This window comes from Opisthocomus hoazin, chromosome 2 (genome assembly GCF_030867145.1).
Source record: "Opisthocomus hoazin isolate bOpiHoa1 chromosome 2, bOpiHoa1.hap1, whole genome shotgun sequence".
Classification (NCBI taxonomy): Eukaryota; Metazoa; Chordata; class Aves; order Opisthocomiformes; family Opisthocomidae; genus Opisthocomus; species Opisthocomus hoazin.
The window spans coordinates 79,225,854-79,240,345 of record NC_134415.1 but is presented as its reverse complement, the minus strand read 5'-3'; the positions used below and the strand labels follow the sequence as shown (position 1 = coordinate 79,240,345).

General features: G+C 36.3%; 1 protein-coding gene and 1 long non-coding RNA gene across 6 annotated transcripts in view; one reads left to right on the top strand and one right to left on the bottom strand.

Annotated features, from left to right (window-relative positions):
• Positions 1-14,338, top strand: part of LOC142360581 (uncharacterized) — a 26,296-nt gene extending 11,958 nt beyond the window's left edge. For 2 of the 5 annotated variants that reach the window (XR_012763191.1, XR_012763192.1), the window contains 5 exons: positions 2,523-2,665; positions 4,274-4,393; positions 6,179-6,265; positions 7,311-7,568; positions 8,076-9,186. This is a non-coding gene — a long non-coding RNA (uncharacterized LOC142360581). Of the gene's footprint in view, positions 1-2,519; positions 2,666-4,273; positions 4,394-6,178; positions 6,266-7,310; positions 7,569-8,075; positions 13,563-13,827 lie in introns of those variants that run through there. The other 3 variants (XR_012763193.1, XR_012763189.1, XR_012763190.1) reach the window with 3 other exon arrangements.
• AK9 (adenylate kinase 9) overlaps positions 1-14,492 on the bottom strand; it is a 79,974-nt gene that overhangs the window by 11,818 nt on the left and 53,664 nt on the right. The window contains exons 23-29 of the mRNA XM_075414232.1: positions 14,280-14,492; positions 13,426-13,692; positions 9,140-9,258; positions 7,233-7,452; positions 5,115-5,177; positions 4,179-4,385; positions 1,860-2,078 (exon numbers count right to left, since the gene is read on the bottom strand). Coding sequence (XP_075270347.1) covers positions 1,860-2,078; positions 4,179-4,385; positions 5,115-5,177; positions 7,233-7,452; positions 9,140-9,258; positions 13,426-13,692; positions 14,280-14,492 — 1,308 coding nt within the window. The remainder of the gene's footprint in view (positions 1-1,859; positions 2,079-4,178; positions 4,386-5,114; positions 5,178-7,232; positions 7,453-9,139; positions 9,259-13,425; positions 13,693-14,279) is intronic.

The following is a 14,492-nucleotide window of genomic DNA, read 5'->3' as shown; positions in this document are numbered from 1 at the left end:
GCTTAAGGTGTCAATAAAAGATGTTTTAGAATGAGCTGTTGACATCTGTAGAAAAAATTGCCCAGACCAGATGGCATTCACCTTACAGTTCTAAAGGGACTCAGAAGTTAAATTGTCACTGATTAATGTGTAACCTGTTGCTTATGTTGGCCTTGCTGCCACAAAAAAGGAAGGTGGAGAAAGTTGACTGTTTTTTGAAAAGGCCTCTTGGCAAACACAGTCCAGTAAATCTGACCCTGTATTGAGCAAATTGAAATATATTAAGGTAAAAAAGAACTAGTTATAGGCATACATATGAAATAATGGGGAAGAGTCAACCCAGCTTCTTGTAGAGGGAAATCGTATCTGACAAATCTATTAGTATTCTTTGAAGGGGTCAGTAAATACACAGGTAAGTTGATCCGGTTGTTACGGTAAGAGATGGGACTGTTCTACTGCACAGCATTACCTTGCCAGAGCCTTCTCTGATTCCTGTTCCTGCATCAAGCCATTTCAGGGTGCTTGCCCTCAATTTTTAAGATGTCAGGAGTCTGTTCTGCTGTGTATCTGCTACTATGTCTCCCTCAGATTTTTATTCTCTGTTTATCTAATCAGTTGCGTAACTACTTACCTCTCCCCCAGATTTAATATAAAAGTAACTGGCATACACTCTATCTGCCTCCCTACAAAAATCATCCAGTCCTTCATCAATTTCATCATTTCTATTATATCTTAAAATACCCTCAAAATGATCCTATTTCCTTTTCATTATTGTCAGGACATACATTTCCACTGTCAGCACACCACTCTGATTTTATCTAATAGCTTTCTATGACTTCTTTCTTCTAACTGAATTGTACTTTCTGCTTGGTAAAAAGACACTATACAGCATGAATGAATGAATTGGAGAAATGGAATGACAAAAAATGTAGTGAAATCTAATAGAACAAAGTGCAAGGTCTAGTGTGTAGGGACTAATAAGAATTCACATACAAGCTAGGGTTCAGTAATTGGAAATGACGGAAGAGAAGAAATACCTACTTCTATTAATAAGTCCCTAGAAGATTAGATGCCAATTTGATGCAGCCATGGAAAAGGCAGTTGTGATCCTAAAACATTTTAAGTGTTTTCATGATATAAAGCCATAAAAAGAGTTGATATGTGTACAATTCTGATTGCCAAGGTAAAAGAAAGATAAATGTAATCTGGAAGAGGTGAAGACCCAACATGATGACTGTACAAAAGGGAACAAAAGTTACTTGGTTAATTAGCATAGTAAAACGAGGGCCGAAGTATGTCTTCTTCAGGAACTTCCTGATTTCACTGTCTTGTTCACTGGGTTTTGTTTATCAGTCCTCCTTTTTACTTCTGATTTACTCACAGTCAAACCTGCTTTTACTTCCAGCATTAAAACCAAAAAGTTACCCACTAACATTTCACTGGCTACCTATAAAACTGTACCAGCCTACTTTTGGGCATAGACATGAGTACTTTCTGACCTCAACTTTCCAGATGTCTAGTAAAATACTATGCAATTAGATCTGTTGCTCTTCAAAATTTCTGAATTTTAACAACAAAGAATTATTGCTAATGACTTACATACATCTAACATCTGTTGATTTACTCTTTTGCCGTTGCTAGGGTTTGTAACAGATTTTACTAAATGCCTCTCAGCCTTGATTTAGCTGCAACACCAAAAAGACTAACGCCTTGTGTTATCAATGCTTGCTGCATTTTTTGTATATTCAGTGGTGTAGTTTTGATTCAGTAATGTAGTTTTTTATTTCATTTCATATTAAAAAATAGAGTTTTTATATGAAATATATTTTTAAAACGTACTACTTCTTGAAAATATTCTTTAGCTACTTAAAGAACATTACCTTGATTGGATCCCACTGACCAAAAGAACTTGGAAATTTATATGAGAAAACTAGCATCTTATGTGCAAGTGGCAAACTTATTGGGTAACATTGCTCAAAAATGCTTCCACGATTTTCCATTAGAGAATTCAGCTTGCTATATATTTGGTAGCATACGATGTGAGGCTTCCGTCCTCCATTGATCTCGATTAGTGGTATTAACAATTTTTCAAGTTCTTCCTGGTTAATGAAAACATAATGAAATATTAGAATCATAAACATGATCAGATTTTTAATAGTGACTGACAGTGAAATTTTCTGTGAACTACCAAGGATTTCTTGAGCATGTTATGAGTCACCATAAATCAGCAAAATTTGATATGAAATCAGAACTTTTCTTCCTGCGCACTGAAGCTTAAATTACCCAGCCTATATTAAGTGTCACACTATTTTAACAAAAAAAAGGATAATGTGACAGTTATCTGTGAGGAATCTGCTATGATAAAGCTAAGCTAGAGAAGTAGCTTTTATAAAAAAAATAATTAAATATCATTCTTTCCCTACTCCAAACAGTTTAGGATAGCTTATTTAGTTGCTTTCTAAGAATATTGCTGCTCTTACTATTTTCCAGTTTATTCCAGTAAAATATAAAACAAATCCATTTTCTGCATTTTTTTCCAGCAGCCTAAGACTTTTGCAAGTGCTACTGTGTTAAAGTCATCATTTAGTTTTCCATAAAAGACCAAGATTCCACAATGTCAAAGAGGACCAACAATTAAAGAATCAAGGAACAATAAATAAGAGTCTTGCATAATGAATCAGAAATAGTAAGTTATTTAAAGTTATTTATAAAGGTGTAAATGTTCTTGAAATTAAAAAAATAATGGGAAAAATACTATGTAAGCTGTAACTAGGGGATATTAGTAGTATCTAGTCCCAGTATATAGTTCTATTCTATGATACTACTTGTTTGTAATTCCTCAGCTTAACATATAATACCTATATAGATCCACTGGGATCTTTCCACTTACTGTCATAAGCAGAACTCAATATAATAGCGAATTCTAACACACTAGTCACCTCTCTTGTCGCTGAGATTTATGTATTTATTGAGAGAAACAAAAGTTGCTGACTCTCTTAATTGCTTGTTCCTTTTCTGATCAAATTTTTCGTCAGTTTGCTAATGCAATAAATGATACGCTCCCAAATGAGAGAGAGGAGAGTGCTCCAAGAACTGTGGTACTCCACTAGCTTTAACTTGAAACATTGTATTGTTCACGTAAAGAGCTAAGGCTGTTACCAGGATTTCTTGTTTATTAATAGTCTCGTGGGCCTTATCCTAAATTCTTTCCAATTCTATTTTGCAAATGCAGTTTGTATTCAGAAGAGCGGAATTAGTAACAAGCTTCATTCAGAACCACTAAAATTATTTTTGTGATTATCATTGGGATACATGGTTGTGTGCATTGAATAGTTCAATAAAATTATGACATTTTATGGTCACTTTTGAAAGTTGAATGTACTTTCAATTCACTTTCTTCTGAAATGAAAGGAAAAGTGAATCTCTGAGCACAAAACATTACTCTCTTCCACACCGCTTATGCTGCCTTTTAGTGCAAAGAATGTTAGGAGTTTATGCTTGACTCATCTGACATTTAATCCATTAACTATTAAAATAAAGTGAACCTTGAATCAGTCACACTTATGGTGTTGGTAAAGGTTGGATTAATTTTGCAAATCTTACATCTATGTCTTGGCTAGCTACTTCTGTAAACCTTCTCTCTGGTCAGTGGACAGAGTTTCTTCTAAATCATGATTAGTTTCCTCCTGAAGTAAGAGGTTAACAAATGGCACCAATGTACTTACTGCCTTAGACGTGGGCATTAACGTTGCAGATATCTAAAGTCAGATGAGGTTGCCTCACCATAGGTAATTGCACTGATTTCAAGAAAACTACGTTACTAAGAACTGTATGAAAAATTAAGAGTTGTCTAATAAGAATTTTGCCTTAAAAATTATTCTGAAATACTGTTCGAGGATTTATGACTCTAGTTTGGTTGCCTATCAAAAAGGAAATAAGGACCCCAGGACTGGGTAGACCTACCCAAAAGTTCCCTTTGTTTTTTCCCCCCATATTATTAGTCCTACAAACTATACACTTTTAAAAGTATATAGCTTCTCACTGCTGCCTTCATCTTGCTTATGTATTTAGTTCATGAGTACAGCAGCACGATTGTTTAAGCAGTATAACTTTTGAATTTGACAACTAAAATAAAACTGAAAACTCTTCTTGCATCATGTGATCATATAATTTAACAAAATAAGCAGTGGATTAGGTACCTGTACATCTTGTAAACTGCGTATTTCTGAATCAAACTGTTCAGCAATTTCATTTTGTATGCGGTCAACAGCATCAATCTCCTGTTCTTCTTCAGCCTCTTCTTCTTGTTCTTCTAAAAACTCTTCTTCAAGTACAGCTTCAACATCTTCATTTTCATTCTCGTCTTCCTCCTCAATGGCTTCATAGTGCTCCTTATTTGCTAAATCCTATACAGGTAAATAATTTTGTTATTTCATGTCTATAATACAGATGTTTTGATGGAACATGTGGTATTTTTGTCTCTTTTTTTGATTAGAAGAATCATTAATTCAACAAAACCTCATTTTGGAGTATACTTTATTGTAAGCAAGACTCTAGTAAATTCAAGAATCGTATTTCAGAAGAAAATGCAGAGGTATTGCATAGTGCATACAGTGAAGCATTGTACCAGTTCCAAGAGGGCTTAAAAAACTGAAGTACTACACTGCAGTTTTGATGAGAGGAGTATTTTTTTTGTACAAAGTATTGTAGTTTGGCAGGGCTTGGTTATAAACAAGCTTGTTAGCTGGAAGTGTAGTTGACAGAATTTCATGAGCAGTCAAGTAGTACATTAATGCATTCATAAATATGCTATGTAGTTGAGCTGGGCAGAAATCCAGGTATAATCCTATTCTGGATTAACCATGAATTTAGTGGGGCTACTCTTATGCTTACAAATTAGATACATAAAACACGTTCATAAGTATTTTGCTGAATTGGAGCACATACTGAGAATTCTAAAATTAGTGTTCATGAGTTAGTAGTTTCTAGAACAATTTAAACACCATGTCAAATTATTTTTGAAAGTAGAAGTTTCTGACAGTATCACATGTTTGCTATTCTACATTGCCCTAGAAATTTCTAAGATATGAATGCAAACACTTCTATTCAAAATCTTTATTAGCTTGTTTTCTTACCTTCTGTTTCTTTTGTTTTTGTTCTGCTAAAAGTTCTTCCCTTCTTTTAGCAATCCTCTCATCCTGTTAGTGAAAAAAAGATGTAAGAAGACAATGATATTTGCAGACTAGACACACCTCACTACTAGGTGAATGTGCAAGTAAATTTTAGTAAAACTAGCTTGACAACTTCCAAGATTGATATTAGGGGGTAAAAAAACCCGTGATTCTGATCACACTGAAAATATTATTAATATTTTTACTGGTAAACTACAGAGTTTCTAAACTTACAGTTGGTTTCTGCCATTTAGCAAAGGAGTGACTGAGCAGAATATTATATGTGTCCTGTTCCCTGTGCCTGTTTAAAACTGCCCAATTTTGACCGAGTTATAAGCGTTTGAAATGTAGTCCCCCGTACATACTCAGTAGATACCTGATGGCTAAATCCTAACTCAGAAGTAATATGTGGAAGCATTCTACTTTAGGCTAGTGGGGTTGATGGGATTCAACCTGTAATTGCTGTTCTTGCACACTGTAATGCTGTCACCTGAACTGAGGTCAGAGAAACTGAGTATGTCAACATGCAGGCAGTAGTACAATTTTAGCAATCCATGTTAACTCCAAGCAAAGTGGCCTGGATACCAGAGCATTCGCAGCAGAGCAGCAAGAAACTCTGCACAAACTAACGTTCTCTACTCTGGTGACTAAACTCTGATATTCCTTAATGACACGGCACTGCAGGTGCTCATTGCTCTCAGTATCCTGTTGCCAGCTTCTTTCAGCCAGGGTAGCGTTCAGCTGGTTTGCCTGCTTTTCCCAGACTCTCCCTATGTCCTCCAGCTTTAGGAACAAAAGAAGGGATAACAGTATACCCAGCGATGCTGCATTCTCACAGCATCATCCAATTTGCTCACCAATTGGATGCTATGGAAAAATACTCAATATGTAACTAAAAACTATATTGCAACACACATAAACAAAAATATCAAATTACTGTTACTCAGGAAATCCTGATTCTGATCTTTCCTTACTTCTTAATGTCCTTATCAGTTTGTATTACTGGTTTGTGTATGTGTTTTAAATAGGAACGTGTTATTTTCATTCGTCATCAGGAGCCGTATTGATGCCTACACTGTTCATTAGAAGTTTGGACCCTAGGATCCATAGCACAGGTATTTGCTGCTTGAATTGTCAGAGTAACTGCTTACAAGGGTGAGCATTGTGCAGTAATGTAGGCTGGTCATAAAATGCACCTTTTACAGCAAGATTTCCAGCTTTCATCAGGAAGGACTAAATAATAAAAAGTATTTGAACTCTCCTAGATTATATGCAGTCTCAGAGCCAACCTCTGGCACAAGCAGTTCAGAAAACTTACTGGTATTGTGTGATCCTTGTCCCAAATTCTGTTGTACTAACTTCCTGTGTGTCAGCTGCCCTGTAGTAACTATGCTCAGACTTTTTCTGATAGTATATGTGAGGTACCTTATGTCACCTTTATAGAAAGTTAGGAACCTTGAATATATTGCACATGCTGATTGTAAATGTCTGCATAAAGGCTTGAGGTTATTTCAAGTAACTTGTAACCTGTTCAGCAGTAGGAACAGCTTTGTTCAAACGGGAAACTGTGCAGCTGCAACAGCACTGACAATGTGGGTTAGTGCTATTACATTTCTGTGCAGAGTAGCATAGCTGGAAACACAAACACAGACACCATGTGGTACCTATGAAGTTAGCCTACGGGAGATGCAGATCAACTCAACAGCCCATGCTTAGGGAATCCAGGATGCAACAATAGTACCATGCATGAGCTGTGTGTTTGGTATTTTACGGCCATATTCACTCTCTCCGTCTAGTTGCCTTTTGTCCAGGATTTTCCAGATGTCTGGCATTCTGTCAGACACTTTCCTTGGGCTGTGAGATATCTACACTCCTGCAGGAATAAGTTGCACAGAGGGGGAAAGGAGTCCTACAGTGGTTTGGGTTCCTATAGCAGATCCGGGAATGCTGTGAATGTGTGGAGCTGTGTTTCCTGGCTCCCATATCTGTTTCTCTGTGAGCTCTTCACTACTGTGGGAGTTTTAGAATCTGTGTTCAGACCTCTGCTGCTGAAATGACAAAAAAGTAGGACTGAAAACTGACCCGTATTTTTGCTTTCAGCTCTTTCAGTTTCTTTTTATTTTCCATTTTTTTATACTGTCTTTCTTTCCATTTTTTCAGACGTGGAGGAAAAAGACGGTCAAGAACGTCACTTTTTTCTACTTGAATATAAACCACAACATCAGGACAAAGTCCTCGTTCTGACAAATACCGCGCTTCATCTAAAGTACGAGGGAAACCATCCAGAATAAATCCCGTGGACCTAATTGGAAAATAAGATGTATATCATTACACAATGTAGTTTGAAGTGCAACACAGTGAAAATGCAATTAATTTGAAAAAATAATGTTAAACTCCCTTATTAAATGTATATGTTGAGTAAGTAAACTTAAAAAAATACTTTCAGATATTATCTTTTGACAATGTAAAACTGATAATTCACTACATAATTTAATCGATAACAAATGTATTTATTCTGAGGTGTTAATGTGCAGAGATTAATTATTTTAAAATAACTTTAAAAACCCCAAATTAATTATGTCCCCAGTATTGCTTGTGTGACTCTAAAACCAGTATTTCTTAGTTACTGCTCTCAAAAAAAATAGAAGGTGCCCCAAACATTATTTTGGTAGTATGTGCCACAGAAAGCTTGTCACCTGAAAATTTGTTTTTCAGAAATGTCTGGCAATTTCTTTTCTAGTGTAGGATGAGAGTTTTGTCACTCAGCATCACGTACATCTGCCTTCCTGCAGATATTAAAAACAGGTCAGATGTGTCTGGAAAACTCTATGGCTTGTTGGAGCTCTTACAATGTCACATTAGATGAGTAGCTCTGTAAAGCTGAATGTTGTGTTAATAAGTTAATATTTCTCTTTATTACTTTAGACCTCAATAGGGTACATTGTAAAACTGCAGAAAACCAAAGAAGCTACAAGGAGTGGGAATGGATGGAAGAACAGGTGGTCCTGGATGCTGTGGGAAAAAGCTGGGAGAAGGGTATTGATCATGATGTATATCATAATGAAGGTTCTTTTCTGCTACACAGTCCCTAATGAAACTGAGTTTATATGATATAATATCACAACATTAAGTGTAATGTTGGGTAAATTTTTGTCTTGCATTCTTTTTTTCCTAAAACTGATGTCCCTATGTTTACACTGTTAAGAGAATGTTGTTCCCTATCTGTGGGCTGACAGGACAAAAGTTTATTTAAGGATCTTGTTTGTTCTTTTTAAGGCATTTCTCGTACTGTGAGGAATTGAAACCTAATGGTCAAGCTGCCAGCAGCTATGATCTGGACGGAAAAGAATGGAATAGATGGGACATGGAAAAAGGGATTTTCACTGCTGAAATTACATCCTAAAAAGCCACTCTGCTTTCTAGGAGTCGATGATCTTATTTATTTATGCAACAATAATCAACATTTATCACAGTGTTGTGGATGTACTGTCTGATATGAAAGGAAGTCTGTTGTGGATACATCACTGGAGTACAGATTGTGATGAATGCAGAAGATAACCTGATCCTGTGTTATTCTGGAGATGACTGATAATTTGTCTTTGCTTTCTACACAGTATTTATACCATATGGAAACCAATTGCTACAGCTGGATTCCAGCTCTCTATTAATTGCATGAAAACATAAAAGGTTTATTTACAAATCTATCCTGTAAGCCCACAAAAACTGCTGGGCTATTCAGGAGATTTAATCCAATTGAAGTGCACTAAGTACCTTTGTCCAGTCCTGTGTAGAGCGCATGAGACATGATACTACTGTCAAAATATCAATCAAAATAGAGCAAGAAAACCAGGACTGAGAGGTACGTAAAGTTTCCTAAGAAGTACAGGAGCATTGAAATAATCTCTGCAATAGCTATTTGTAATTGTGGACACAATGGATGATATACTTCCTAAGATTAATTAAAGAAGAGAGAATCTAATTATAGTTACCGGAATGGCTCTTTCCTCCACCAGTCAAGAACAATGTTATCAAGGACTTCTGGAGGCAGTGACTCGTTGTCCATTAGATTTGCTTTGATAGCTTCTTCCTCATCAGTTAACGCCACTTCCTTTTATAAGAAAATCCACAAAAAAAAAAAAGAAAAATGAAAAAAAAACCAGAAAGAAAGAAGTAAGGATCCACCTGACACATTTATTTTTTTCTGACTAAGGTACTGTCTTCATTTGATTTAAATTATTAGATACAAAGTAAACTCATTTGCCACATTTCACTGTACTATGTTATACATTTGGGATATTTTCCATGTGCTTGGGGTTGGGTGATTCCCTAGAGTTGGGGTAATTGCTGCTGTATGAGTTTTAATGAAATCTAAAACCAAGCACAGCTGTTAAGTATTTAATTATACATATCCTTAATTCAGAGGAATAGAAACTGAAGTGATCACAGTTTCTCCTAATTGGCTACAAGAAATTTTCCACTCAATTGTACATGTTCTCATGCTGGAAGACTACCTGCTCTACATCACAATGGGGTTTTTTACTTCTTAAAAACAATTTTTATTTTTTGATGAAATCCAAAGAAAGATACGTAAGGTTACTGGTATAAGCATATGACCAGACAGAAAGATAGCATTGTTCTGCAGGGCAGTAGTAGTACTAATGACTAGTCAAATGAAGAGCATTCAAATACCAAATCTAGCTGTTAAGTTCTTGTCAAAAACTGTTTTTTCAGAATATGTAACACTCTGAGATTGCTATGGCTGAGGAGGCACTTCTCATAGAATGACTTCCTGACACAAACGGTACTAAAAAAGAATGAAAAGAGGGTACAGATGGCGATTCTGGATTAGTTTATGTCAGTCACAATATCAAAATACAAGTTTTTACAAATGTATGGGATAAAAGATGACATTAGAAGTCAGAAAAGGTCACTGTTCCTGACCTGCTGTGTTAATTTTTCATGGTAATATTCACAGAGGAAAATACTATTTTCTAGTTAGTTGATATTTTTCTCCTGAAAATAGAATGGCAAAGTTTGTAAGAGACATGTATCTGGTATCCTTTAAAGAGTTCAATGCTTTTTCTGTCATACCTTATAAAGGTCTCATTTGTAAAAAGTCATCTATACTTGTTTAAGAAGATTAGATATACACTACTACAAAAGTGTGTTTTTTAAATGTCAGTGGCCATCAAACATGCACCTGAGTTGCATCCAAAGTCACTTGGAGAGAAAACTTGGTATGCAGCTAGGTATTCTCCTGTTCCTCTCAGCAAATGGATTTCAGTTGTCCCCTAAGATTCTTTTGTGAATTCATTACATAGTTCTTCTGTCCTTTTCTCAGGTAGTAGTTAGACTAACCCAAATTGCTCAAGAATTTGTTAGAACAGCCTGTCAGAAAATAAAGGAATGATGCTTTTTAACAAAAGGATCCAAAGCAGTTCAGGAACCCTCAACATGGTGGTAGGGAGCTGCTGGCTGTGGGGACACGTCTGAATAAGAATTCCTATGCCTGGAATCTGTTCTGATAATGTAGCCAAAAGAACTTGCGAATGTGCTGGAAGCCACAGGTCTAATGTAGTGTGTGTGTGAGAGTAATATTTTCTCTAGTACCTGACACAGCATATATATTAAAAGATATTAGTATGGCATAACGGATACCTAAGAAGGCAAAGTAGTAGCCAGATCTGTAACACAAAGGCATCTTGAGAGATGTGGGAGAAAACAGTAAAACTCGTATAAAAATGTATCACTGACATCACCACTGCGGATGAGCTGTTGAAACAGCATTTCGGTTTGATAAAAGAAACATGAGATGTATATTCAGGTACAGAAAAGAGAACACCCCGCATAGTGGTGGTTTGAAGGACAAGATTGCTTCTCAGGCCTGTCAGTGCTGTGAGGGCTTTGGTTGACACATACTAAAACAACCAGGATGGTATCTTTTTGCTAAACTTCCCAGGCTGCATGATAGGTTTTGTTTGCTTTTAGTATTTTTGCTTTGAATATTGTAGCTGACCTTTACCTGAAGCTTTGATAGATAAGCTTCTAGTGTCTTGTGCCAAAGTGAAAGAGAATGATACAAATGAAATTAAATTATATTATTTTGGAAAGGTAGTGGGTCAGTAAAAAACAGGATAGTTGGATGGTCTGGTGGTAGTCATACTCAGAGAAAGGCTTAGGAAGTCCCTAACCTTATCCTCTAGAGTTTTGTGCATGGACAAATGAATGGGTTTCTAAAGTGAACTGCAACTGCCTCAGCTGTGCTTTGGTCATGTCATCAAATAAAGCGCTTTACAAGAAGTGCAAGAAAAAAATACTACTGTGGAAGATTGTTTACCAGCAGATAAAAAGATGATGAAGAAATAATACTAACGGAAGTGCTTTTGTGTAAGACATGCATTGGTGCCAGAAAAACAAAGCTGAGTGAAAGCCCGCCATGACCATCAGTGCCAGGAACACTTGCCATGTTTTTGGCTGTGATGACCAAGTTGTAAACTGATTTGCCAAAAGAACCTCGTCTTAGATTTAACTGATGAAAACCTGAATTTTTGTTCTGACGTCCATGATTTTTGTGTGTACATCATCTGCGTTGAAGCATTTACTTCCAATATTACCTGCTGTTGTACTATTTCATCAGGAACTCTACCTTCCAGTTATCAGGGACGTCTCCTGCTTTTCAAGACAATAGACAGTGGCCTTGAATGCACCTTTGGTAGCTTCCTTGGCACCTGTGAATGCACCCCATTGACTTGTATATGTCCAGATTACATAAACGATCCCAAATTTGATCCTATTCTGTGGTGAGTAGTACCACGCTTTGCCCATGCTTTCCTAGGCACAGAGACCTAGAAGGCCACAGACAAGGCTGTGCTTGTGAAGAACACAGTAAAGAAGGCATTGAGCATCTCAGCCTTTTCACTGTCTTTCATTAAAAGGTCACCTGCCCCACTCCGTGGCAGACTCATATTTTCTAGGTCTGCCTTTTGCTACTGTTGTTCCTGTAGAAATTCTTCTTGCTACCCTTCAGATCCCTCACTAGTTTCCACTTCCTAATAATGCTGTCCCTGGGTGCTGTTTCTGTATCCCTCTTCTGTAGCCTGCTTTCCCTCCTGCATGCTGCCTTAGATCCTGTAGTAGGAAGTCTCTGAAGGTCTTTGATGACTAGTAACTTGAAGAAACATGGCAGGTATCAGGAGCGAAAAAAAAAGAGCTCTTAGAATGTGATGCAGAAACTTATTCTTGAAGTTTTGAAAGTTGGATAAACCGTTATTTGTATTGTCTAGGAGACAGATTTTCCACTTCTTTGTACTATGCATGTTTTGAAAGAATTATAAGATGTGGACCTGTGTTGAGACTTCTCTGCACAATGAAGGCTTTTATCATATCCATTGTTGTCTAAGGAAGAGGTCATTTGCATTGAAACCTTGTCTGTTTATCACTGTCTAACAGAAGAAATAACTCTCTCCTGATAAACATAGATGGGAATGTTTATTGTTCAGGGAAATTACACCCCAGAAGAGATAGGTTTTAGAATATATATGCGTAACAATTTTGAACCAGTATTGAATCTGATTAAGAAAAAGACCTAATTTTCCGAAAACTATCATTCATTAAATTTGACCAGTATGATGAATATCCAGCTACTTGAAACAGTTTTGTAACTACAAGGCATATTTTATGCTGCCTAAAAGTTTTTTCTGGTTTGAAACTCTGTCTGCCAGTAGGCAAAGGCAACACTATAATCCAGATTACAAAATCTACTGTATTAAACATATACTACCTTAACCTGTTATCAACACAGAAATATTTCTGATTTTTTTACAAGAGATGGTCAGACGTAAGGGCTGGTAGAGGCATTCTTGTATTTTTCCCCAAGAGAGTGCAGAGCACTGCTGGTGAACATTTCTAAATTCCTGTGCAACTGGAGCATATACACCAGGCCGAACCTGCATATTATAAACACTTGAAGGAAAACATGCCTTCCCGTTATTATTCTGACCTCCATTTTTTTTTCTCAGTTTGTCTTCCTTTGCCCCATTTAGCACCTATCTCTACTATTTAGAAAAAAACCTATACATAGTTCTTTGAAGAGTTTTGAAGAATGTTTGTGGCATTTTTAAGAAAACATTGTCAAGAGCTATTATTTCCAGACTTCATTGAGAAATAATGTAGTGTAGGTGATTTTTATCAAGCTAGAATTTTATAGGAGATTCCTATTCTGGTCTCAAAATGGCTATTTTATGCATGGACAGAAAAAAAAAGATGAGATTATCACCTGTTTTCTTTTTTCAGTCTCAGTTTTAGTCATGGTCTGAGAGAAGTCTTCCAGTTCCTGTGATAGAATTGGCATTTCAGTGTCATCTTCTTCAGGTTCTTCATCAAAATGGTGCCCAACTTTCTCTTTAGTTTTGGGTAAGATCAATTCCTGTAGATACTCCTCAAACTGAATATGGAAAATGCCTAATTTGTCTGCTATCTGTCGTGCACAAGTAGTTTTACCTGCTCCATGAGTCCCAAGTAAGCACACCCGTAAGGGAGGAGCCTATAGGAAGAAATTGGAATATTTTGTAACAATTTGGAGTCGACAGTGCACCCCCTACTGTTTTTCACTTCCAGAATATCATTATAAATATTGCATCGAAAACAGTCACATAATTTTGGATTTTATTTTTTCCAGGCCTTCTACTGCTCTTCCAAACAGACTATCTGCTCTCTGGAAATACTGAACAAATACACTATGGCAGTTGATGCCAGTAGGTAAAATGAAACCTCATTAGACAATTCTGGTAAATCTTCCCTTCTTATACCCTTCTTCCACTTTCCAAAAAAGACTTAAAGATAGTAAAAAAAACCCCAATATATGGGGGGTGACTTGTTAATCACATCTTACGATTATTGTAAGCTTTTATAATCTTCTCTTTTCTGCTTTATTTGCATCATTAACTCAATGTATTAATTTAAGTGCACACTAAAATGTCACTAGTGAAGCAATCTGTTGTATTTTTTTGAAGGACTTGACTGATATATTTATTGTTGCCTAGAAAAAATCAGCAATAATAAACAATTATAAATTGGAATTGTGATTTTAATCTGTTATTATCTGCTTTAAACAATTTTGAAGATTCTCACTTGTATTGGTTCATTGTGAGCCACATACTCCTCAGGGTTCTTCAAAAATTTCTCTCTGTACTCCAAAGTTGAAAAGTAATAAAATTTTTCTTGATATTTTGCTGCATGTTCATAGAGTCCTGGGTAAAGGACAAAGTTCTCTTTCAGACTGACTGGACAAAAGTGTTTTGTGTCTCCCATCTGCCTTTTCTTTTCCTTAACTTTTTCTTCATC